General features: G+C 38.5%; 1 protein-coding gene across 1 annotated transcript in view; it reads left to right on the top strand.

Annotated features, from left to right (window-relative positions):
- The window catches only part of LOC130123772 (uncharacterized), an 83,130-nt gene extending 57,159 nt beyond the window's left edge, over nt 1–25,971 (top strand). The window contains exons 5-8 of the mRNA XM_056293065.1: nt 20,018–20,209; nt 20,325–20,363; nt 25,026–25,145; nt 25,446–25,971. Coding sequence (XP_056149040.1) covers nt 20,018–20,209; nt 20,325–20,363; nt 25,026–25,141 — 347 coding nt within the window. The 3' untranslated portion in view covers nt 25,142–25,145; nt 25,446–25,971. The remainder of the gene's footprint in view (nt 1–20,017; nt 20,210–20,324; nt 20,364–25,025; nt 25,146–25,445) is intronic.
- Nucleotides 25,972–26,480: the final 509 nt, after the last annotated feature.

The following is a 26,480-nucleotide window of genomic DNA, read 5'->3' as shown; positions in this document are numbered from 1 at the left end:
TCTCCTGACCTAATATTTATAATTGTGTAACGAGGATGTAAGAGTTAAAATAATTGAAAGTATGTACGTCTTTCTTTGGACAACAACATTCTAATAACTCCCAACATGCAGGAAATCACAGAAGAAGAAGTATTCCAGTTTACATCAGTTTCTAATGTGAATAATATGGATGTGAGCAGGGGAAGAGTTTTGCTCAGGACAGAAACCCTGTGAGCAGCTCACTAGGAGGAGGGAAGTTACTGTTCGGGAAAAGAACCAAAGTCATGATTGGGGGCAGTAAGTGTAAAGTGTAAATGAAATGAAAATGCTGTTTGTTTGATAAGGTCATTCATTGTCAGACAAATATCCAGAGTTATACTAGCGCTGGTTTCACAAAAAGTTAGAGGTACATTAGAGACCATTTCTAACATGCATCAAAACCTTCATTTAGTTTTTCTTCATGCTGAATGAGAGAAATTCTCCTGGTTGGTCTTTCTCTTTGTCCTTTCTCTGTCGTCCATGATCATCCGGATGCCGTTGTCTGATCCCATGAGCCTAAATGTTGGTCTTTTGATCAATCAGATAATCCAGTTTTTTTAAACAGAGCAAGTTATGTACATTAAAATGCAAAGAAGTGTACGGTGCATTATGATGAAGTGCAGAGATAAAAGAAGGTAAAGACAAAAGAGGACATGCAGCAAAATGGACGGGTGATGTGAGAATGTTCTTCTCCTTTCTATGAAGTCAATATGAAGTGGGTCTCGTGGTGTTTTGTGGAGGCTGGCTGCAGTTTTCTTCTGGCCTTTTTGTGAGGATGTCTGCTGTTGTGTGACTACAAGTGGAGTTAACACAATCATCTTTGGGGCTGGTACCAAGTTAAGAGTCACTTCCAGTAAGTAGATTTCATGTTATTGCTGAAGGACATTAAAGGTGAAGAGAACATGTCTCAGCTAAAGCAATGTATTCTAGTCACCATGTCTGAGACCTGAGTATAAGCGATGGATAAAGCTCCCCGTAACGTCTTAGTCTGGTCCCTTCAAGTAGATCGTAGAAAGAAAAGAAAAGACTGCATGTTTGAGTCCAGACCGGGTAGGACAAAAACAAAAACCAACAAAAGTACCACAGTCAGTTGACTGGATGTTTGTAAGTTTCAACATGTGAGATTTGATTTGTGCTGAAACTGAAGGGATAGTTTCTCCGGCTTGTGGAGGCTTTGGTCTTTTGGTTGGACTACTTGAGGCGGTATAACAAGATTTTATTTGGGAGCGGGACTAAACTGCATGTAGAAGTCTGGGTGTAGCTATCTGAATGAATCAAACTTCTAAAGAGTGGCACAAACACAATTAGACAGATTTAATTTGAATTAATTTGCATTTAGAGCCGATGAGTAGCATTCCTTCTGCTTTAAAAACAAAACCATCACCTGAAGCTGATGATTTTTATCTCCAAACATGTCAGAGATGAAGTCGCTCTGTCCTTTACAAGCAGCACCAGTTGTAAAGAAAACTTCCATTTGGTCAAAGGTGGACGTCTCATTGCAGAAATAGTTTGAGCCGACAGGAGCAGTTGTCCTCCTGGCTCTGTGCCACGGAGACGTGAGGGCAGATGGTTCAGTTTGTGTCCTGCTACTTCATGGTGTGTGATGGAGGTGGACACAGGCCTTTGTTAAGTCCTGAGGTTCATGTCCTGTTAGTTCTCAGTGTGTGATGGACTCTAGAAAACTGATCTTTGGAGCTGGTGTGAAGTTGATTGTCAGGCTGAGTAAGTCTATTCTTGATTTGTTTAATGAAATACTCCATTACCCAGAATTCTCCATGTTGACACTGATTATGTAACATAAAAAGCTTTATTTTTTCAAATTTAATGATTCTTTTGGTGTGCAGTGAACCAGTTGAACCGTTCTTCAGACTTTAGATTTCACAAATAAATGGATCAGCATAACGATTCATATATATTTCAAGATAAAGTTGAAATATTTTGGGATTAATGTCTTCCCATTGATAGGGATGAGGATTGGAGACTTAAACATCACTTGGTTTTATATAGATCAATAAGTGTTTGAGGCGTTACTGTATTGTGCGGTAGTCTAGTTTTTGCCAAAGCCTCGTATGTTGTGTGAATACTGGAGGAACAGGGAAACTGATCTTCGGTAGTGGAACAAAACTGTTTGTGGAATCAAGTAAGGCTTTTGTGTGAGATTTACTCTGAATAACATAATTTTCAAGGACTGTTTAAGATTGTTGCATATTTATTCCTTTTGAAAATGTAAAGTATTGTTAGGTTTCTAATCTTGAATTCATCCCTATAGTCACTACTGGTCTTCACAGATGTTCCACATCCTGAAACCAGGCATTGAAATGTTAGACTTAGTCTCACTTTGTGTTTTAACTTAAAAATGTAAACACAAAAATTAAAAAGAAAAAAAAATACTGCCCTCAACCTTCCTTTCATCACACATTTTTGGTGATTTTGGATATAAACCACAATCACCAACAATGTTACAATGGACCGATGAAGGAAGGTTGAGGGCAGTATATATAAGTATATTTATGTATATATATGTATGTGTGTGTGTGTGTGTGTGTATATATGAGGTATGAGGTCTCTGTTCAGAAGAGTGTGGTCCTAGGGACAGTAAGATACTGTGGAGAACCCTCAGACTCCCAGGCCTCTGGTAGAGGACCTGAGCTTGAGGAAGACACACACTATCAGAAACAGGTTGAGAGGGAGATTTTTGATGCAATAACGTGAATGAGAAAGTTATCAAATGTTGTGAAAATGTTTGGTGAGAGCTGATGTAGTGAAGTTTTCCAGGGAATTCTCGAGTTAGAAAAGTAATTATAATCCAAATGTTATGTGTTTCTCCAAAGAGGACCAAGCCACCTTACATGAGGTTTACTCACCCCTGCTTATTTGATTCATCATGTAAAAATGCTTCTGCTATTTGAAGTAGTGAGTTGTGATGAGTTGGACCAAAGACATTGAACCAGTTGAACTGTTCCTCAGACTTTAGATTTCACAAATAAAGGGATCAACATTATGATTCATATATTTTTGAAGATAAAGTTGAAATATTTTGGGATTAATGTCTTCCCATTGATAGGGATGAGGACTGGAGACTTAAACATCACTTGTTTTTATATATAAATCAATAAGTGTTTGAGCCGTTACTGTATTGTGCGGTAGTCTAGTTTTTGCCAAAGCCTCGTATGTTGTGTGAATACTGGAGGAGGAGGAGGACGGAAACTGACCTTCGGTAGTGGAGCAAAACTGTTTGTGGAATCAAGTAAGGCTTTTGTGTGAGATTTACTCAGAGTAACATCATTTTCAAGGACTGTTTAAGATTGTTGTGCATATTTATTCCTTTTGAAAAGTTTTGTTAGGTTTCTAATCTTGAATTCATCCTTATAGTCACTACTGGTCTTCACAGATGTTCCACATCCTGAAACTAGACATTGAAATGTTAGATTTAGTCTCACTTTGTGTTTTAACTTAAAAAATTTAAACTTAAAACATTTAAAAAAAATACTGCCCTCAACCTTCCTTTCATCGGTCCATTGTAACATTATTGGTGATTTTGGAGTATATATGTACACACACACACACACACACACACACACACACACACACACACACACACACACACACACACACACATATATATATATATATATGTATATAATCGAGTGAGTCAAGCAGATTCTTTTTGAGACAGTACGATGATGACTTATGGCTTGAAACAGGCTTGTACTGTCTCGTGAAGAATTTACTGGACTCACTGGATTATTCTGCTCCTTATTTGTTGAGCGCTTTCCCTACCATTGAGTGTTTCTTTTAACAAAGTGAAAAGGACTTGGTAAACTCATCTTTGGGACTGGAACAAACCTGGTTGTTCTTCACCGTAAGTTCTTTTAATACATGCATACCTGTGTAATAGCAGCATTGGGGACATTAGATTATGGATTTCTGGGTAAAACGCTTATTTTCCTTTTTCTTTTGATTTGATTGAAGAACCAGAAGTATACTGGTAATAGCCCAGCATCCCAGTTCATACTGGTGGACAACAGGGTTTACTGTACCACTTTAACCTTCATTGAGATTAGGAGTTGGGATTTGGGATAATTACAAATAGCCAGCAAGTCAGCACGTAGCTGTGTGGTGCCTTGCTCGATGGCAGTTTAGTGGAGAATATATTGCTTGTGTGTGAACAGATTCTTTGACATTTTGGTTCCGGTTTGTTCTGTCACACATCTCAAACATCCTTCTGCCAAAATATGTGAAAAGAAAGGCTTGAAAAAGAGACCGACTCTCTTGGAGGCTTGTGAGCAGGGCCCTCGAGGGGTATTTGTAAGGTGAGCAGACACTGTGGGACATTTGGGAATAATTTTCTGTTTGGCAAAGGAACCAGACTGGTAGTTGAGTCAAGTAAGTTCCAACGTTTCATAAGAAATATACATATAATATTAACCACAGTCTTCTACAAAATCCCTTTTTAACCCACTCGGCTTCAGGCTGGCGTCTTAGCTCACGCAGTGTTGTGGGTTTGTTTTCTTGGCGGTCATGGAGTGTGTGTACGTGTTGCTGAACTGTTGGTGTTTGTATTCAGTGAAATGATGAAGATGGAAACATGGCTTAAAGCATCAGGGAGGAAGACTGTTTGCATTATCAACAAGTTGTTTAGCTGTTTAAGTGACGCTATAATAAGAACAAACCATGAAAGCTGAAACCAAGCTAGCAGGGAGCACTGTTGGGAATTTAAATGAGCTGTTGAATGTTTTATAAGTTATTAAATGCAATATATAATTACTGTAGAATCCAAACCAAAACTTCTCTGAACTGCAAGTCAAATCTTAAAAATAAACTTTTAATGCATCTAAAATGATTTACATGCATGATGAGTGAAACGGCCTTTTAAATCCTCAAACACCTTTTAACCATGAATAACCCAGACTTGGAGTCCTGTTAGTTGTGGAGTCTGGATGGAGCATTCGGCTTCTTGTCCAGGCTGAATCCACCGTGTTACTCAGACTGGAGCAGGCTTTACGTTGATCTTTGCAGAAGGCACCAAACTCATCGTTGAAACCAGTAAGTGTGTGACCTTTGACCTTCTCAGATGTTGAGAGAACGTCTCGTGGTCTTGTTCAGTGACAGTATGCGTGCTTCAGGACGTTAATAATGTGGATAATGTCTGAATATCCCATATCACAATGGACAGCAGTAAAACCATAGAAAATGTAAAGTTACTGTGGTGTTTCTCTTCTTTGTCACATCACATACAGAAACGTTGGCCTTGTGCTCAGCATTTGGAATAATGTGGTGAAAAAAAACTGCAAGAACATGATAGTATTTTTATGGTTTTACCACAGTCCATTTTTGCATGGGGTTGTTCAGAAAAACAGATGGTAAACTATATAAAGTTGGCCAGTATTGCTGAGGAGAATAAACGTTAAAGTTTCATACGAGTTTGAAATGACTGGAGCTAAATGAAAGAACATTACCGGTCCTTCTGAACATTAGGAGACATCTTCAAATCCTACTTCACAAAATGGTGTCAGACTGGTGGGCAGAATGGTGGTGAAGTTGTGACCGTGGAACAGCAGTGCCTCGCTTCCACTTCACCTCGCTGGTCGGTCAGGTTTGAAGACTTGGGGGAAGGTGTTGGAAGCTGGACTGACCGTGTTGGCAGTCAGTTGTAAGTGGTGGTGAAGGTCAGAGACATTTAGAAACCCTGCTGTTTGTGGATATGGAGGTCGAGTTTTTGTGAGCAGTCTTGTTGATGTGTGACTATCAGTGGGGTAAGACTCGTCTTTGGGGCTGGTACAAGACTACAAGTATTTCCAAGTAAGTTGAACTGAAGAATATTTTTCAGAGTACCAGATTTTCAATTTATAAAAAAAGAGTTTCTAAGCTGACATAATGTAATATTATGTAATAATAAGCTTTAGTTTGTCAGTGACTTTTTTTTTCATCAAATCTGTTAAGTTATCTATTGCTTCTAAAAGATGAACCATAATTAGTTCCACCATAACTAGGAAAGGGAAACATGAGACTTGAGTGTTCAAAAGGCTTGTTGAAGGCTGTTGGTTATTGATGAGGTCTCAGTCATTGTGTGTTGAACTACAACAAAATGATCTTTGGTCGTGGAACACGGTTGACTGTTAACTCCAGTAAGTTTAAACTCAATATTCACTAAAACAACACACACACACACACACACACACACACACACACACACACACACACACACACACACACACACACACACACACATATATATATATATATATATATATATATATATATATATATGAGGTATGAGGTCTCTGTCCAGAAGAGTGTGGTCCTAGGAACAGTAAGATACTGTTCAGAACTCTCAGATTCCCAGGCCTCTGGTAGAGGACCTGAGCTTGAGGAAGACGCACACCACCAGAAACAAGTTGAGAGGAAGATTTTTGATATGATAACATGAATGGGAAAGTTATCAAATGTTTTGAAAATGTTTGGTGAGAGCTGATGTAGTGAAGTTTTCCAGGGAGGTGATTATAATCCAAATGTTATGTGTTTCTCCAAGGAGGACCAAGCCACCTTACATGAGGTTTACTCACCCCTGCTTATTTGATTCATCATGTAAAAATGCTTCTGCTACTTGAAGTAGTGAGTTGTGATGAGTTGGACCAAAGACAGTGAACCAGTTGAACCGTTCTTCAGACTTTAGATTTCACAAATAAATGGATCAACATAATGATTCATATATTTTTGAAGATAAAGTTGAAATATTTTGGGATTAATGACTTCCCATTGATAGGGTTGAGGACTTGAGGCCCAAACATTACTTGTTTTTATACAAAGTAATATGTTTTTGAGCCGTTACTGTATTGTGCAGTAGTCTAGTTATTGCCAAAGCGTCGTTTGTTGTGTGAATACAGGAGGAGGAACAGGGAAACTTACCTTCGGTAGTGGAACAAAACTGTTTGTGGAATCAAGTAAGGCTTTTGTGTGAGATTTACTCAGAATAACATCATTTTGAAGGACTGTTTAAGATTGTTGCATATTTATTCCTTTTGAAAATGTAAAGTACTGTTAGGTTTCTAATCTTGAATTCATCCTTATAGTCACTACTGGTCTTCACAGATGTTCCACATCCTGAAACCAGGCATTGAAAAGTTAGATTTAGTCTCACTTTCTGTTTTAACTTCAAAAAATTTAAACTTAATTTAAAAAAAAATATAATGTCTCAACCTTCCTTTCATCGGTCCATTGTAACTTTGTTGGTGATTTTGGATGATATATCTATATGTATCTTCTATCTATCTATCTATCTATCTATCTATCTATCTATCTATCTATCTATCTATCTATCTATCTATCTATCTATCTATCTATCTATCTATCTATCTATCTATCTATCTATCTATCTATCTATCTATCTATCTATCTATACAAGCCCATGATTCACTGGATTATTTTGCTCCTTATTTGTTGAGCACTTTTCCTATCGTTGAGTTTCTTTTAACAAAGTTATATATATATATATACACGTATATATATACATACATACATATACACACATACCTATATGCTGTTGAATTATACTAATTTTAGTAATACTATACAGTATTCAGAAATAAAATCACATTAATTTTACAAAAAGTATTATAATAATTTTAAAGGATTACATCAGGTATCACAACAATAATTTATTTAAAGCATAACAAGTGTCCATTTTTAATCTAATCTAATCTGTATTAATCTAGTTTTAAATTTGCATTCCTGATTGGTAAACTGTCAACTGAGTCAGAAATGCAGTATGGCAAATCCTTGGGGAAAAATGTGTGACTAAACATCTGAAAAGTAACTAAAATACTTGCCAGCTCTGAGAAAATACCAGAACATTTAAATCATAACTAAAATACTTACCAGCTCTGAGAAAATAACAGAACATTTAAATCATAACTAAAATACTTGCCAGCTCTGAGAAAATACCAGAACATTTAAATCATAACTAAAATACTTACCAGCTGTGAGAAAATACCAGAACATTTAAATCATAACTAAAATACTTGCCAACTCTGAGAAAATACCAGAACATTTAAATCATAACTAAAATACTTACCAGCTCTGAGAAAATACCAGAACATTTAAATCATAACTAAAATACTTACCAGCTCTGAGAAAATACCAGAACATGTAAATCATAACTAAAATACTTACCAGCTGTGAGAAAATACCAGAACATTTAAATCATAACTAAAATATTTACCAGCTGTGAGAAAATACCAGAACATTTAAACAAAATATTGGAAACCTGCAGGTCTTTCTGTGAGAGGTTTCTGTTTTGTGGATCTTATTGTGTGGTAATGCTATCTGTTAACTCTCGTAAGTACTCCATCCATGTCTGTTGTCTGTATGGGCTTTCTAGTTTAAAGTAAAAAGAAAAAAAATAGATAATTATGTGATACCAAACATAAAAATGGTATAAAGTTGTGAAGTAAACAGGGATAAGCTGAATACAACAGTATCATCAGCAAATGTTGAACACGTTTTAGGAGAATCAAGGTTCATGTCAGTGTATGAACCTGTTGATATTGAATATTAAAGTGAGTTTAACTTGTAATACAATATAAAATGTAATGTAAATACACCGAGAGTGAGTTTAGCAGAGCAAAACATATGTATATTAAAGTGAAATAGTGAATCCGATCTTACAAACTTTCATATATATCAAGGCTTTAACTGAAAGCTTTATTCCTAAAATATAAATTACCTTCTAATATCCTCTGACATGTTACAACTTTAGGGGAAATATTCTTTATTCCACAAATGAGCTCCTTCAATAATCATCATAATCAGTTGTCAACTTTGTAATTGTTCTGCCTCTCAGGTAATCTGTCCAGTGGCGTTCTCTTCATTTCAATAACATGGAAATAAAAATCTCAAAACTGCAGATTTGCTTGATAATGTCATGTAACTAAAGCTGTTAAATGTGGAGGTGAGTGGCATCCGTCTCTGTCCTCATAGGTTTATGTCTCAGGCCATCACATTGTGTGAATGCTGGAGGGTTCGATAAACTCATATTTGGGACTGGAACAAACCTGATTGTTCTTCACAGTAAGTTCTTTTGATACATGCATACTTGTGTAATAGCAGCATTGAGGACAATAGATTATAGATTTCTGGGTAAAACGCTAATTTTCCTTTTTCTTGTGATTTGGTTGAAGAACCAGAAGTATACTGGTAATAGCCCAGCATCCCAGTTCATACTGGTGGACAACAGGGTTTACTCTACCACTTTAACCTTCATTGAGATTAGGAGTTGGGATTTTCTGGTGTGTGTGTGTGTGTGTGTGTGTGTGTGTGTGTGTGTGTGTGTGTGTGTGTGTGTGTGTGTGTAGATGGTTTTTGTTAGGCACTTTGTCAGTGTGTATTCTGGAACACAAAAGATAATCTTCGGACTTGGAACAACTCTCACTGTGGAGTCAAGTAAGACTTTACTTGGGCTTTAATTTGCCCTTGCTAATTGCAGTCATGGTGGATGATGATGTCAGGTTTTGTGAGTTTTCCAAGTCATGAGCAGAGAGTTTATGTCATGCATGTTTGTGTTGTGTGAGTACTGGATCTTACAAACTGATAATTGGAACAGGAACGAGACTGATTGTTGAACCAAGTAAGTTGAAAGTTTTACATAGTAGCTTGAATCATTTTAAGTCAGAAGACATACAGGGAAGTTTTATTTTACAAAGCTTCTTATCCAAATGCATTCATTGCTCAATATTTTCAAAAGTGTAGATGTCTACAAACTTTCAAATGTAACTTTGGTGAGCAAAGATCTTAAGAGAGCTAATAACATTTGACCAAAGTAAGAACACATTTTTTTAAATTAAGAGAACAAGCTGTGTGGACACTGAGTCAGCCGTAATGCTGTCATATTAGCCCTGAGGTTTCTGTTTGGCCATTGAGCTGTGTGTATCTCTGTCTGGAGCTGCAGGGAAGTTGGTATTTGGGAAAGGAGTGAAATTAACAGTAACATCAGGTGAGAAAATGTATTCCATAAGAAAATCTTCAAGTTCGCCCAAATGTTTGACATTATCTCTGCTCCACATTATTCTAATTAGTAGTTTTCATTGTGGTTTCAGTTAGAATATAAGCATGCTTTACATCCCCAGTCTTTAAAACAGTTCTGATTTTTCCATGTAGTATGTAGTTGTTATAAAACCAACGACACATGATTCAGAACGTATCACACCATCAACCTCCCTCACCTATGTTTCCTATAAGTTGATGTGATGAGAACGAAGACTGTGTGTCTTACTCTGAAAAGGTCTTATTCAGCCAAGGAATAAAACTGATTACACGGTCAAGTAAGTTTAAAGGTAAATACTTGATAAACTTTACATTCTGAGATTTGAGACACATGACTTAAAGGTCCCGCCTGTTCCCGTTAGTGTAAGAGTTCTGAATTTTTAAGTCTCTAATTAGTGAGACAGTTGTTTCTTGACCACACGTGTGCAAACATAAACATTACCAGTCAAATATTCAGGGATTTATGATTCCATTGTCAGATGAGTTTGAAGCCAAATAAGGATAATCATCAATTAGAATTAATTAATGTGTGCACGGTTATTTCTTAGAGCAGATCCACTTCGTAACCTTCTCAGGGGGAAACTTGAAAGTAATTTTTGGAAAAGGGACCAAACTGGTTGTTTAGATTTCAGCCATTCAAACAATCAAAGAATTTGGCCTAATTGAATCTCACAAAAATGTATTTTAGGTCATTTGTGTCAATTTCTTGTATAATGCTGGGATTATTTACAGTGAGAAAGATCGTAAAGGTCTTAGATTCATACATCCATGGAAGCTGTGATAAAGATATGGTAGATGGAAAGCTTGGTTTATTGAAATTCAGCTGCATGGATACGAGGGTATACAGGACTTATTTTAACAGGGATTCTGGGCTGCAGCACTTCAGCAAAACGTCTTAGCTTGGTTGAGTAGAACAAGGTCAACAATACTGCCATGTTTTAAAATAATACTATTGGTGGTTAAAAGTATTGCCACTCAAACTGCGTTTGACTATTGATTAGGACAAAGTTTTAGATGTGGTTTGGCTTTAGGAACATGCTAAAAATTATAATTATATCAAGGATGCATGTGAAAAGTAGTATCGATTCAAAAGCTGGAGGTACATAAAACATTTTCAAAAACCTGCAACACTCATCACCATTCGACATTCTCACCAATCTGCCAGTAAATCAGCAATTTAAATTTAAGGATATTGGACATTTCTGTAATTAATATTTTGCTTTTTCATATTGGAAATTAGTTGTCTTAAAAAGCAAGCTACCTGTATGAAAACTAAACCTGTTTGCTGATGATGTGATTATACTCACCACTGTTTGGTTTTCAACATAATAGTTGTTGTACCTGGGACAGGGGGATGGAAATTTATTTTTGGGAAAGGAATCAAACTGAAAGTTGAGGCCAGTGAGTATCATTGATATCCTTTTAAATAACATGTTAATGGCATCCCTGCTCTATCAGATGATGAACAACAGTGAATAACAAGAGATATAGGAAAGACCAGCGATGATGCACATTTGTGAGACAACATTCCAGCTGGGATTTCAATAAATTCACTGATGTTCAGTAAATTGAACACATTATTTGCATTATGCAATGCATTATTTCATTTACTGGTGATACTGATGATGTTTTATAGTACTTAGTTCACATTTTGTAAGACAAACTTATGTAATTTGAAAGTTACTTTAAATAATATATTACAGGGAGAAGCCTGGCTTTTGTAAACCAGTCCACATTCAATCTGGTTGAATATTGATGGATTTTAGTCAGTTTTAACCCTTCAAAAGGCTTGATCAGGGTTTATGTAAAGATGGCTCTTAATGTGTGGCTGGCTCTGGGGTTAACAAACTCATCTTTGGGACTGGTACAAAACTGAGAGTTGGCTCTAGTAAGTTGATTTTATTTGCACTGGTTGAAGAATAATTGATGACCTCAGAATGTCTGCAGTCAGCCCATTTATGCCAGTTCATTATAAATCAGTTTTAAGGTTGTTGATAGATGGTTTACCAGGAATTTATAAATACTGAGACTTACTAAAAAGGCTGCCATTATCCTGAAGTATAATTATTATAAATGTTTTTTTTCAATATAAAATAATAGTATAAACCAGCTTTGACCGCACTGGTGAGATATTGCCTTTACTGTAGTTTGCACTGTTAGTTTGTACATTTATCTCATTAGCTCAGGAAATTGTAGAAACCAACAAATTCTTCTAAACTTTTTTTTTTAAACCATTTAGTTCAAACAGAGTAGATCTACTCGTGTTAATCCAAGATTGCTAGTTTCTGCTGGGTCGGGTTTTGGTGTGTGACTCTTGGAGGAGGGAAGCTTTTCTTTGGCACTGGAACTTCTCTGTTGGTACAGACAAGTAAGAGATAGAAATCCTCATTCTGTAGCGCTTACTGTGGACAGGGCTAATTCTTAACTTCAGCAAAGCTGTTTTTCAGAGTTAGTGATCTCAGAAAGTACTGTACTGTTTAATTTAAGTATTCTGTGATGCACACTAATAAATAGCTAATTGTTGAGAGAATACATGCAGTCAATAGTTTTCATGAGTCTAATATTCAAATATATCTTTCCATTTTTATTGAGTGACCAACTGTCCGTGAGAGAATCATCTGTGATGACAGTAAGCTCCTTCTCTTCAATTTAGCTGACGCAAAGTAGTGGATATGCATTTATATTTTTGATTATAGTTTGATGTGGACTTTGACATCCAAATGTGTTCTATCAGGAATGACAGAATCAAAGCTTCTCCTTTGGTTGGTTCTGTCTAACATATAATTCCGCGAGTTGGTTGGAACCTTTCTAATTTTAGTGAAACCCTTAACCCTGGCAATGTTAGTGCCTTGCTGTGCCCATTGAGTTACATGGGGAATTGAACCCCCAATCCCAGTGTGTTTGATTGTCTTGCTTACTGAGCTAAAGAAAAACCCCTTTAAACAGCCGGAAATCCATGGAGGGTTTCATGGGTAGTGACAGGGGCCTTGTTGTTCTTGTCGAGCCCTCTTCCAGTGTGTGAATGTTGGAGGGCAGAAGCTCATCTTTGGCAGTGGAACATCATTACTTGTGGAAACAAGTAAGACACATAAATATTCGAGTAACCCTTTACATTACAGGCCATTCATTAAACAGAAATAACTGAGTAACATGAGCAAACAGTTGTAATTGAATAATGGTGATAAAATATGAGTAAAGCAAAGGCTTTTCTATATTCAGTATTCACCTCATATTCAAGTTTAACAGATAATTACTATTCATCCCTGTGACACTGAGGATTCAATATACTTGTGTTTGCTACAATGTGATGTATGAATTTATCCCATACAGTGTTTGATGGAGATTATATTTGATAGGACATTATAATGACAAGGAGGCAAACTAGAACATGCACTATATTACTCAGTAGTCATAGTTCAATTACATCTATTTTACTGTTATGTTACTTGGTTATTTTTGTGTAGTGAACGTCCTGTATTTTAAAGAGTTATAGTCTTTATGTTGGGCTCAGGACATTACAGATCTGCTTATTCATTGAAACCTGAACCCAAATAGATCCCGATTTGTATTTGACCAAGTCCTGACAGAAATATTGGCAATAATTGAGATTTGAAGCTTGAACATGAGATGAATAATAAAATTAATAAACTTTATATCGCAACTTTCTGAGCAAAGTTACACGGTGCCTCACTCAACAGCATAAAGTAACGCACACAGTCAAGATAAAACAACAAAATACAATACAAATGTAGGACATAATGCCAGATCCGCTCCACAGAACAAGGTAAAACACGGTCAGGATAAAGTCACAAGAGCATCATTAAAACAGATCATTAGAGCTGATAAAACAAGGCTTATGAGAACAACAATTAAAAATAAGGCGATGAAACAAAAATATAAACTATAAACAATTAAGAATATGAAATATAAAAATAAATACATAAATAAAAATTGGGCAGCAATGGGTTTACTATAAAAAGCCCTCCTGTAAAAGTACGTTTTAAGAAGTGATTTAAAAGAAGGCAGTGAGTTTGCTAGCCTGAGATGAAATGTTCTGCTGACTGGTTCTTATTTAAGAGCGCTAGCTAAGGTTGTTTGATAGCTTGATAGAAACTCTGGCATTGCCTTTAGTACATGGCAGGCTTGAAGTGGTCAGATGAGTTTCTGCTCCTCAGCCAAACACTGTGGCACTGACACAGGATGGGGCAAACTCATCGTTGGAAATGGAATAAAGTTAGGGATTGAAAAGAGTGAGTATAATCAATCCATCTGCACACCTGCTTTACTCATCATTGTGTATTTTTCTTCATTGCAGAGGTGATTGTGTTAAAACGAGACAGATGTGTTATAGATGCATAAAACATCAGTGCACATAGTTCAAATCAAAGAATGTCTGTTCATATTTAGTCTTTGAAAATCAAAATTACAAACAGCAAAATTCATAGTATGACGTCGTAAAGGTGGCCCAAACTTGGTACGTGACTCAAAGCAAACAATTTTCTCACAAAATGGTAATATCAACCATTAAAAGGAAAAAGGGTGTATTCTTTTATGATATTCACAAGATGTAGATTCCATTATTTTCGTTTTGATAGAACAGCCTGGAAAAGCAAACCATCCCAACTTAGTAAAGGGATTTCTGTGGACATAGTGGGATTGGTGGATTTGGCAGACTTCTGTTTGGGAGTGGAGCATCGCTTCATATTCAGCCCAGTAAGAATCCAAAATAATACCTGAATGCTAATGGAGGAGAAATACCCCATCACTGAATAAACCTGAATACAGACAGTAGTTCGTCCAACTTACTGCGACTTTATAGAAACAAATCCAATATGAAAGTTTCTTTAGAATTTTTTGATAAGCAAGCATTTTGCACAGGATTTTGGAGTTGAATTCCAAACCCTTCTTGTCAAAATATTTATCCTTGAAATTTCCTCTCTTAACAGTTCCAGTTTTTTTTTTGGATATTATTCATAAATTTCATAATCATGACATTTGTAAATGGGCAATAAAAGGAAAATGCTATTTCGTGATATTTCAACATCCAATAACTCAGAGCTCTTTTCGGAGAGCCTGGTGTGAAAACCTGGATTCTAGTGAGACTGACTGTGAGGTTTATTGACCAGGCTTCTCGTATTGTGTGACTGAAAGTGGATTGGCAAAAATCGTGTTTGGATCTGGAATCAAACTTATCGTTCTTATCCGTAAGTACAGGAGACACATATTCACTCTTTAAGTCTGTTTATAAGGAAAGAGCATAAATGATGCATTATAAATGTAGTAGCTCATCTAAAGAGCCTTACACTATTATCAGTACATACAGTATAGTTTATTTATGGGTGACCTTGTTGGGAATCAAACCTGGCAGTGTTGGTGCTTTGCTCTATTCCACGTGGAGCTATTGGATTAAACAATCCTATAAATTCCATGAAAATGCTTTTCTGACTGTGTAACAGTTCCCTGTCTATCTTATGTCTGTTCCGCCGTATTTGAACGGGACTCTTAGAAAGTGGCTGTAGTAATCGTCACTACATGTGACACGGAGGGAATTATGCAGGCAACAAACTCGTGTTTGGATCGGGCACAAAGCTCACAGTTCTCCTCAGTAAGTTCCTCTTCCCATTAACGGCCCCATGTAGTCAACCAGTTTGTCTTGACAAGTTAAAAGGCGGTGTGGAAACTTGCTGAGTGGTTGTTGAACTGCTGCTGTGGACTGTGGGAATGACGGCACATGGAGGGTGATCTTTGGGAGAGGAACAAAGTTACTCATAAAATCCAGTAAGAATGATTCCCATGACGTCTTCATTTATTGATCATTATTCTGTCCTGTTCCAGGTGACTGCAGTCACTGGTTAGTACAGACGGTACAGTTCAACTTTACATTAGATAGTATAGATGGACTCATTAAAGTCCATCTATACTAACCAACCATAATCCCATTTCCATTCACTTTGTACCCACAGTGTACAAACAGCATTACCTGTTGGGAATTGGTATTTGCTGGGAGTGCAGCATCATTCAGGGTCTGGAACAGGGACTAAAAGACAAGTTCTACAAGAACAGAATCACAAACACACTCAGTATTTGTGATTCTGTCTTTTAAGAGTATGACGTCAGCTGCACTGGACACTTTTTGCTATCGTTATATTTCCCCTTTCAAGATTCTGAACCAACAGATGTCCTACATCCTGCAGGTTAATGATAAGGTATTATGTAATGTGTGAATACTAATTACAAAATCTTTTTTGGACCCGGAACAAAACTGATAACTGAATCAAGTGAGTAGAGTTCTTATCAACACAGTTGTAAAGTTGTAATGTTGGTGTCAGACTGGTTAGTTCCCAGTAGAAAGCTGGACTGTTAGTCCACACATCAATACAGGGAAACTGATGTAAGTCAGTCATATATTTATATAGCTTTTTTTTGGAAAACCGCCAATGGTATTGATGAAAGTGCTCAACAAACGAGGAGTGGAGTATTAAGATAGATGTATATATTTATTTGTTATATATGATGTATACATATTTATATACATATTATATATCTTTATTTATAGTCATATATTTAGTGTACAATCCACAAAGTAGCAGCAGTTCAGGTTGTAGAGTCCTTCATGAACTCTTCTGTGACACAGTTCTGCTTCAGTTGTGGACTGACTTCATATGTGTGGCGGGTCACTGCTGAGGAAGTGACACGTGTGTGAATAGTGGACATACAGATTACGTATCCAACCACATTGCTTACATGAGCGGCAGAACTCTCAGTCCTCGTACAGAATGTCCACTGTGATAACTTGACCTTCAGACTGACTGAGGTATTTTTCGGTACTGAGTCATTGGTTTGTTACTGTAACGTCACAATAATCGGAAATAATCCCAGTTGTTTTAAAGGTACCTGAGGGAAAAGCAAAACAGTAGAGTAGCGTTCATGTTGGTGTAATACGTCTCTCTACTGTATGGCTGATTGGAAAGATGACCAAGGTTATTGTTTTATCAGTTGAATTTACTTCCCGGACAAAATCCACATGGCTTTGGTTTACCTAATTAGCGGGTTGTGTAGTTGGTGGTGTGATTTGTAGTACGACTCATTTTGTCTGTCCGGATATTCAGGATGAGAAAATGTGATGCACGTGTTTATTACGATCTTTGTTCAAAGAAATATTCATATGAACATAAAAAGAATTGTCTGACTGTTAGGTGACGACGTGAGGCTTATTTTTCTTAAACTGCAGCATCCGTCATTCCAAGACCCTTTAAACTGGAACATAAACCAAAATTATTAATCTTAATTTTAAGTTAAAAAAAAAGAAATCCCCAAATATGAAGGTCAGAGGTGTGAAACAAGTAAATATCCGCCGGACTTGGGCTTCATTTTCACTTTGCCACCAGCTGAGGGTCATTTGGTCCTGACAAATGTGTTGTGCAGTATTCGCTAAACACAGATGTTTTGGCGGCATTACAGAGATAAGACACGCTAAACACAGATGTTTTGGCGGCATTACAGAGATAAGACATGCTAAACAGATGTTTTGGTGACATTACAGAGATAAGACATGCTAAACACAGATGTTTTGATGGCATTACAGAGATAAGACATGCTAAACACAGATGTTTTGGCGGCATTACAGAGATAAGACACGCTAAACAGAGATGTTTTGGCCGCATTACAGAGATAAGACATGCTAAACACATGTTTTGGCGGCATTACAGAGATAAGACACGCTAAACACAGATGTTTTGGCGGCATTACAGAGATAAGACACGCTAAACACAGATGTTTTGGCCGCATTACAGAGATAAGACATGCTAAACACATGTTTTGGCGGCATTACAGAGATAAGACACGCTAAACACAGATGTTTTGGCGGCATTACAGAGATAAGACACGCTAAACACAGATGTTTTGGCGGCATTACAGAGATAAGACACGCTAAACGGATGTTTTGGCGGCATTACAGAGATAAGACATGCTAAACACATGTTTTGGCGGCATTACAGAGATAAGACATGCTAAACACAGATGTTTTGGCGGCATTACAGAGATAAGACACGCTAAACAGAGATGTTTTGGCGGCATTACAGAGATACGACACGCTGAAGGCTCGCTGGCCGATTGCCCGGGGTGTCGGCTCCCTTTAGTCGAGCAGTTAGCGATGCCAACTCGTGGTGCAGTACAACTTAGGATCGAATCCTGCAGCGGCGAAAATACGCTCAGTTACAGTAGACAGAGATAAGACACGTTTTCCTGCTGCCCACAGACACGAAGAGCTGGCTTGCTCAACTTGTGTTTTCGCAGTTCAAAATGTGATAAAAGTGTAATGTACCAGACAGGTTGTGAACAAACTTCCTGTATAAGGTAGCTTAATGATGAGGTGTGGTGTAAGGCGCGAGTGATAACCATGTGGATATCGTTTTTGAATCAGGAACAAAACGGACCGTTTGGTCACGTGGGTGAAAACCTTTATCAACACTGAGTGTTTTTAGGATTCAAATGTTTCTTGGTGTCGTACAAACTAATTAGCTCCCTACGAAAAGCACAACTGTCAGCCAGTAAGTAAGAAGTGGTGCGAAATACTGGTCCTGTGTTTACCAGGGCCCACCAGCGGATGTTTAACACGTTCCTGATGTTTCCTGGTGAAACCGGACGGTGGACTGAGCCGGGTTGTCTTGTGAAGCAGCTACGGCACGTGCATGTTGGACATAAACTAATATTTGGAAAGGAGATAAAATAAGACGTCCATCCTAGTAAGTTAAGTGTTATATATTAACAGTATAGTTCTCTTGGTGTTGTAACTGACATCAAGTTGTGTGGAAATGGTGACTGAGATTTGAGGTTCAGTCGTGAATCATTGGTTTAACGTCTCAATAATCTGAAATAATCCCACCTGTGTGAAAGGCTCCAGCCAATAAGAGGTCAGGTAAATCCCCTCCTTTTCTTTTTGATGACGAGAGCTGAACAACAGCAACAAGAAACAGAAATGATGCTGACTGAGGTGAATTGTCTCCATGGTGAAAGTCCTCATGTTCCACTTCTTACTGACATCTTGAATGGTGGACATGCTAATGCTCCACTGTCACCTGACTGGACTTGTGCTATGCTAGCTTTGAGAATGCAGTGTCCCACATTGTTTTATTAATGATTTAATCATTTCTACATTCTGACGTCCCCGTACAACCACTACCGAGTAAATTAAACACACAAATGTGGTTTCATGTTGTCTTTATGCTGCTCAAACGTCTCTGTCCATGAACGCCGTGTCCACATGAATGAAAGGAATGAGAAACAAAAACACAACACCACCTTCCTTTGTTTATAGAGGCTGAAACTAAGTGTCGTACTTTTTGATTCTGATTCATCCATCATCTGATTACCTACTCTAGCGAGAGCATTTTACCCTTTCATAATTTATAAGTGCTCATAATGATGTTATGATTGCATGGAGGAAATGTCCATGCAGATATCAAGTATTTAACGAAAATGCCTATTATATTCCATTATGTTTTGTTTTCTTTAAGTAATATTTTGTTATTTCTACTAGTGCTCAATGTCACGTCACAAATATCAACTTTTCATATTTTCTTTTCCAGATTGATTTTGGTCATAAATTGCCGACTATCCTTTAAAACTATCCAAATTTGCTTTGATTTATTTATTTTTTTTACTTTAAATCATCAAGTTGATTGGGTAAATATAAAGTAGGCATGGTAACATAGGACTGGAATTAAAAAGAAAAAAGCACTGTAATTTTTTTTTCCTGTACTCATAACCAGTGACGTCATACTGATTATCTGTGCCACCTATAACCTTAACTGCCAGCCCATTATCACGTGGCTCGTTTTGGATTTGGTTATTCTCAGTTATGCAAACTCAAGCACTTTGTACCTTTCTTAAGGAGTACTATCGTCTAATAATGAGAATAATAGTTTCAATAATTAAGATGTTTTTTTCTTTTTTACAGAGGGTAACTATGAGCCTTCCTACTATCTTCTAAGTGTCTCTAACGACACACAGGCCTGCCTGGCGACAGATTTCACCTCCTACAATGCAACCCAAGACGTGTTTGGTAATGCAGCTGAGGCCACCAGACCTAATAAGGACTCCTTCTACAGCCGGGTGGCGCTGTTTTCACCTGGAGAGTTTAACTGCCCAGGTGACTTCACCAAGACGCATATTGTAAATTCTTGATAGCATCGTGTCAAAATCATGTTCACTTAAAGCCTCACCTAACTTCTTGACAGTTAATCAAGTATATACTGACTTTTCAGAAAAAGAGAAGACATGTGATGCTGACATTTTTGAGCCAGGTATGCACCCCACTGATACCATCACACACCTTTATATGACCCATCTAAACCATGTTTACACTGCAGGCACTTCCACTGTTTTTCTCACGTGTGATCTTTAGGACTGACTGTCTGCATTATTTATAATAATACATAATAAATAATAATAAACTTTATTTATATCGCACCTTTCTGAACAACATCACAAGGTGACTTACATAACAGGATAAAATAATGCACATAGTCAACATACATTTTATTTTATTTATTTACATATTTTTTTATATATTTACAAGTTGATGGGGTCAGTTATGTGTATGCAGGCATCATGAGTCTATCTGCAGTTGTTGCTGCGATAAACACATAGACATGCATACACATGCTAACTGGAGCCAAAATTGCAAGCTGCAGACTTCATAGAATAACAACAACAACAACAATTTAGTTTTGTATAGCGCCTTTCAAGGAACCCAATGACACTTTACACTAGATAAGAATATTAAAAAAGATTAAAACAAAGATTAAAAGTCTACAGACCATAGGCCTTAGTAAAAAGGCAGGTTTCAGTAGTCTTTTAAACTTGTCCAAAGAAGCAGTGTTGTGGATCTCTGCTGGAATATAGTTCCAAAGGGTGGAGGCTGCCACACTAAAGGCTGTAGCCCCAAAAGTCCACAGATTTGTGTGGGGGATGGAAAGCAAGCCCGTGTCTGCGGACTGCAGATTCTGGGACAGAATATAGAGGTTTAGGAGGTCTGATAGGTCCTGGGGATGTAAGGGCATGGAGGGATTCATTGGTGAGGAGGAGGATTTTATAGGAAATTCAGGGTATTGACCAGGAGCCAGTGAAGTTGGACAAGGGAGGGAGTGATGTGTTGCCAGGACTTAGTGTGGGTGAGCACCCTGGCAGCTGAATTCTGCACATACCTGCCTAGGGCTTTGCTAGGTCCTCCAGACAGGATTCCATTGCAATAATCCAGACGGGAGGTGATGAAGGCATTGATGAGGGTCTCTGCTACTGAGTCTGAGAGTAGTGGCCAGAGTCTGGCGATGATTTTGAGGTGAAAGAAAACAAATTTGGTGACAGATTTGATATGTGACTGGAATGAGAGGGTCGAGCCCAGAATGACACCAAGGTTGCTGACTTCTGGGGATGGGCAGATGGAGCAGCCATCCATATCGAGGAGAAGATCTCCAACTTTTCGGAGCAGCACCTTGGGAGCCACAACCATGAGCTCAGTCCTCAGTCTTATTGCTATTTAGCTTGAGTAGATTTGATGACATCCAGATTTTTATTTGGTGGAAGCAGTTGTGGGGAGCTGAGAGGGTGGTCTAGTGCTGAGTTAAACCTGCGTGTCATCAGTGTAGCAATGGAAACTTAAACCATGGTGGTGGATGATCTGACCAAAGGGGAACATGTAGATGGTAAGGAGAAGGTATCCAAGCACGGAGCCTTGTGGCATGCCTTGGGTGACTAGGGCTAGGGTGGAACTGGAGTCTCTGATGGTGACAAACTGTTTCCTGTTGGTTAGATATGACTGGAACTAGGCGAGAGCTACACCAGTGAGGTCTAAGTATTCAGATAAGCGGTTGAGGAGAATGGTGTGTTGAAAGTGTTGAAGGCTGTAGAGGTCCAAGAGAATGAGAATACTGATGTGGCGAGAATCAGCAGCAATGAGGAAGTCATCGGTAATTTTGATAAGGGCAGTCTCCGTGCTGTGGTCTGCTCTGAAGCCAGATTGGAGGGGTTCATAGAGCTCATGGTTGAACATGTACTGATGGAGATGGGCAGTAACTGCTCTTTGCAGGATTTTACTGAGAAATTGAGGGTTGGAGATCGGCTGGTAGTTAGCGAGGTCATCTGGGTCCAGGCCTGGCTTTTTGAGGATGGGTGGTGAATAAAGCTAACCCTATCTCGCTTCTTGTCAGAATTGTATATCATAATTCAAAACTCCTGTCGTACCAGACAGGATGGGTTGAAATATGCAGCCATGTTTTGTGCTGCAATTGTGGCTTGTGTTTTGATGATTTATACGGCCCTGTCAAAAAATTCTACCATAGCGTGAATTGATAGCAGAGTCTAACCCAACCCCTTACCCGCACCACAATGCACAGAACCACTAAGTAGCACATCTCGATAGATAGCACATATCAACCGAACACTGGCACCACATTACCACACTCTGGATGTGACGCCAGTGTGTTGCTTTGCAAGTGATGTAAAGTTTTAAATCCTCTTTGAATGGCAACTCAGACATACAATCTGAAACACATTTCAAACTACCCATGAATGTGGTTTGAATCTTATTTTCCAATATCGGTTTAGTTGTGTTTTTCACTGTCCAGACTTGAAATCTGAAGCCCCGTTTAAACCTAGCATTAACATGCGGACTCTACCCGGGTATCTTATCCGGATCGATCTTGCACCTTACATTCAGACCTAGCATTTACACTACCGTTCAAAAGTTTGGGATCACCCAAACAATTTCGTGTTTTCCATGAAAAGTCACATATTCACCACCATATGTTGTGAAATGAATAGAAAATAGAGTCAAGACATTGACAAGGTTAGAAATAATGATTTGTATTTGAAATAAGATTTTTTTTACATCAAACTTTGCTTTCGTTAAAGAATCCTCCATTTGCAGCAATTACAGCATTGCAGACCTTTGGCATTCTAGCTGTTAATTTGTTGAGGTAATCTGGAGAAATTGCACCCCACGCTTCCAGAAGCAGCTCCCACAAGTTGGATTGGTTGGATGGGCACTTCTTTGAGCAGATTGAGTTTCTGGAGCATCACATTTGTGGGGTCAATTAAACGCTCAAAATGGCCAGAAAAAGAGAACTTTCATCTGAAACTCGACAGTCTATTCTTGTTCTTAGAAATGAAGGCTATTCCATGCGAGAAATTGCTAAGAAATTGAAGATTTCCTACACCGGTGTGTACTACTCCCTTCAGAGGACAGCACAAACAGGCTCTAACAGGTACTATTTAATGAAGATGCCAGTTGGGGACCTGTGAGGCGTCTGTTTCTCAAACTAGAGACTCTAATGTACTTATCTTCTTGCTCAGTTGTGCAACGCGGCCTCCCACTTCTTTTTCTACTCTGGTTAGAGCCTGTTTGTGCTGTCCTCTGAAGGGAGTAGTACACACCGGTGTAGGAAATCTTCAATTTCTTAACAATTTCTCGCATGGAATAGCCTTCATTTCTAAGAACAAGAATAGACTGTCGAGTTTCAGATGAAAGTTCTCTTTTTCTGGCCATTTTGAGCGTTTAATTGACCCCACAAATGTGATGCTCCAGAAACTCAATCTGCTCAAAGAAGTGCCCATCCAACCAATCCAACTTGTGGGAGCTGCTTCTGGAAGCGTGGGGTGCAATTTCTCCAGATTACCTCAACAAATTAACAGCTAGAATGCCAAAGGTCTGCAATGCTGTAATTGCTGCAAATGGAGGATTCTTTGACGAAAGCAAAGTTTGATGTAAAAAAAATCTTATTTCAAATACAAATCATTATTTCTAACCTTGTCAATGTCTTGACTCTATTTTCTATTCATTTCACAACATATGGTGGTGAATAAGTGTGACTTTTCATGGAAAACACAAAATTGTTTGGGTGATCCCAAACTTTTGAACGGTAGTGTATGTCTTCTCGTTGTCCACAGTGTTCCCACTTTGGGATTGGACCTTCTTCTCTATCGGGTGCAGGTAGCTGGTGGGGGGTCAGCGAACATTTAAAAAGAAACAGAGGGTTTGCATCTATAGAGTCCTCTAATGAATGACGAAATGTTATCTGAATGTTTAATGTTGCCAGGGGCATAGGACACACCTTTAACCCTCGCGCTACCAGAGAAATGACAAAACTCTAGCTTTACGAGCAACAATTTCTTATGTTAAATTAATTTGTGAAAAGTGTCCTTAACACTTAATAGTTTTCAAATGGAATACTATTTCATGCTACCTGCCCCATTGTGACGCCATGACATCACACCATGCCGTATGCATGAGGTTTCTAAATTTTATGCATCAATTTCTATTCCTGTTGTCAAACGCAGAGCTGCAGTTATTAGAAATACAGGTTTTGAGTATAACAAAATGAAATGGTGACCTAAAATATTATTATTGGAAGAAAATAGGGGGACAGAATGCGATGTATTCATGCTGGCTGACAGGGTGCCTACTCTGAGTTGTCACGTGGCAGATGACTGTTCTGGCATAGCCTGTACACGTTTTCTCTTTTCCGATTAAGAGTCCAAAGTGCTGATGCCTTCTCTCTCCCAAATGTGAACATGCTGCAGGGATTACATTTACAGTGTGGCTAACTATGCCTGAGATTCAATCACAATGTGAGCCAGACCACCTCTGAATGTGGTCTAGCAGATCCCATCACTTTGTCATCTCGGTGTGTGCTGCATGCACCTTTACACCTTGCGTTAACATGCATTGTTCCTCATCCAGATCATATATCCAGACACACATCACATGTTAATGTCAGGTGTAAATGGAGCTACTGCCAGAAATCAGATTTGAGCTGCCAGTGTGAACATAAGCTAAGCTACAGCCTCTGTCCCTCTGGGATGAAGGACAGATTTGTGTACTGGTGCTCACCCTGCTCAGTCTGAATGGATATGCTTTCACCACATTGTGTAAAGGTTTGACTCTATCGTGTGGTCTCCGTTTCCAGATGAGAAGGTGAACTTCCTGGCTCTGGTCATGCAAGGCCTGAGACTGATCTTCATCAAGACCGTTGTCTTCAACGTTCTCATGATGCTTCAGCTGTGGAGGAGCTACACCCAGTAGACAGGTAAGACATGTGTTTAATGTATTGTTCTGTCCTGTTTCTTCTGTCTGTCTCTGGCCTCTTTCTCACGGGGAACCTGCAACACTGCCAGCTTTAATTATCTGGGTAACGAAGCGGTTTTCATCATCCACACCTGTAGGTCTCTTTGGGAAAAACTCCATGTTGAGTCTGTTCCCATGGGACATGACAGATAGATGATGATGATGATGATGATGATGTAAGGTGGATATTGGTGTAGTCCACCACAGATAGTGTTAGTAGTGTATGTTGGAGACAATATAACTTTTGTTTAATATCTTTTAGATGGAAGCCACCGCGCCCTCTCTCCATGATGCTGAGGACATGAACCAGTTCTCCATGTCCACATTTCCTTTGGAAGGATTGACCCTTGACCTCCTCCCCCGTTGCTTGTAATGTCGGTGATACTGGTGTGGACATAGGAGCTTGTTTTGCTGTTAGAATCCAGTTGTCCTGGACAGGAGTCTCAGCTGAACATGTGCAGTGCAGATGTTAAATGTAATTATTGGTGCAGATGTGCAGACCCTCCTAAAGACCTCCTCCTCATGTTCCTTCTGTAGTGAAGAAACACCAAGCCAGCAGCACAGCCGCTCTGCTGTACTCAGCCTCACACCTAAAGCCTTCATCCCCCCTTCCTCACATGGCACATGGCATGGCTGGAAAGATGCCAGCACCACATCTTGTACGGCACATGTACATGTACATGTATTGTGATGTATGTTGTACAATGTTGTGTTGTTACCTCTGTTCAGTAGCAGTGTGTAACTTTTTAAATGTTTTATATCTTAAACATCTACCAATAAACAGGAGGAGTAACACCAGGAGTCACTGTGTTCATTACACATGTCTACTGTCTCACTGTCTATTATCCCTCTGTCTGTCTCTCTGTTTCTCTTTATCTGTCTGTCTCACTCTACCTTCCTGTTTGTCTCTCTCTACCTTCTTGTCTGTCTCTCTATCTCTTCATCTGTCTGTCTATTTCATCCTGTCTGTCTCTCTCTACCTTCCTGTCTGTCTCTCTCTACCTTCATGTCTGTCTCTCTGTGTGCTCAGATCAGGGCACTGCATAGCAGGACAACATAATGATGTGTATGGTCACAGCAGGTCAACATGAGTGTTAACAGCATCTCCATCAACAATAAGAAATAACTGTCGCACAAAATAATCTGCTAAAGCAACAACAATACTGTTAACACAACATTACAATGTGTGTGTGTGTGTGTGTGTGTGTGTGTGTGTGTGTGTGTGTGTGTGTGTGTGTTTGTTTTCATGGTGAGCACAGATCAAGTATAGATAGAACAGCCAGTGTGTATATGTATG

The sequence above is a fragment of the Lampris incognitus genome, chromosome 14, assembly GCF_029633865.1.
Source record: "Lampris incognitus isolate fLamInc1 chromosome 14, fLamInc1.hap2, whole genome shotgun sequence".
NCBI classification, from domain to species: domain Eukaryota; kingdom Metazoa; phylum Chordata; class Actinopteri; order Lampriformes; family Lampridae; genus Lampris; species Lampris incognitus.
This window is presented reverse-complemented; position numbering and strand designations above follow the sequence as displayed.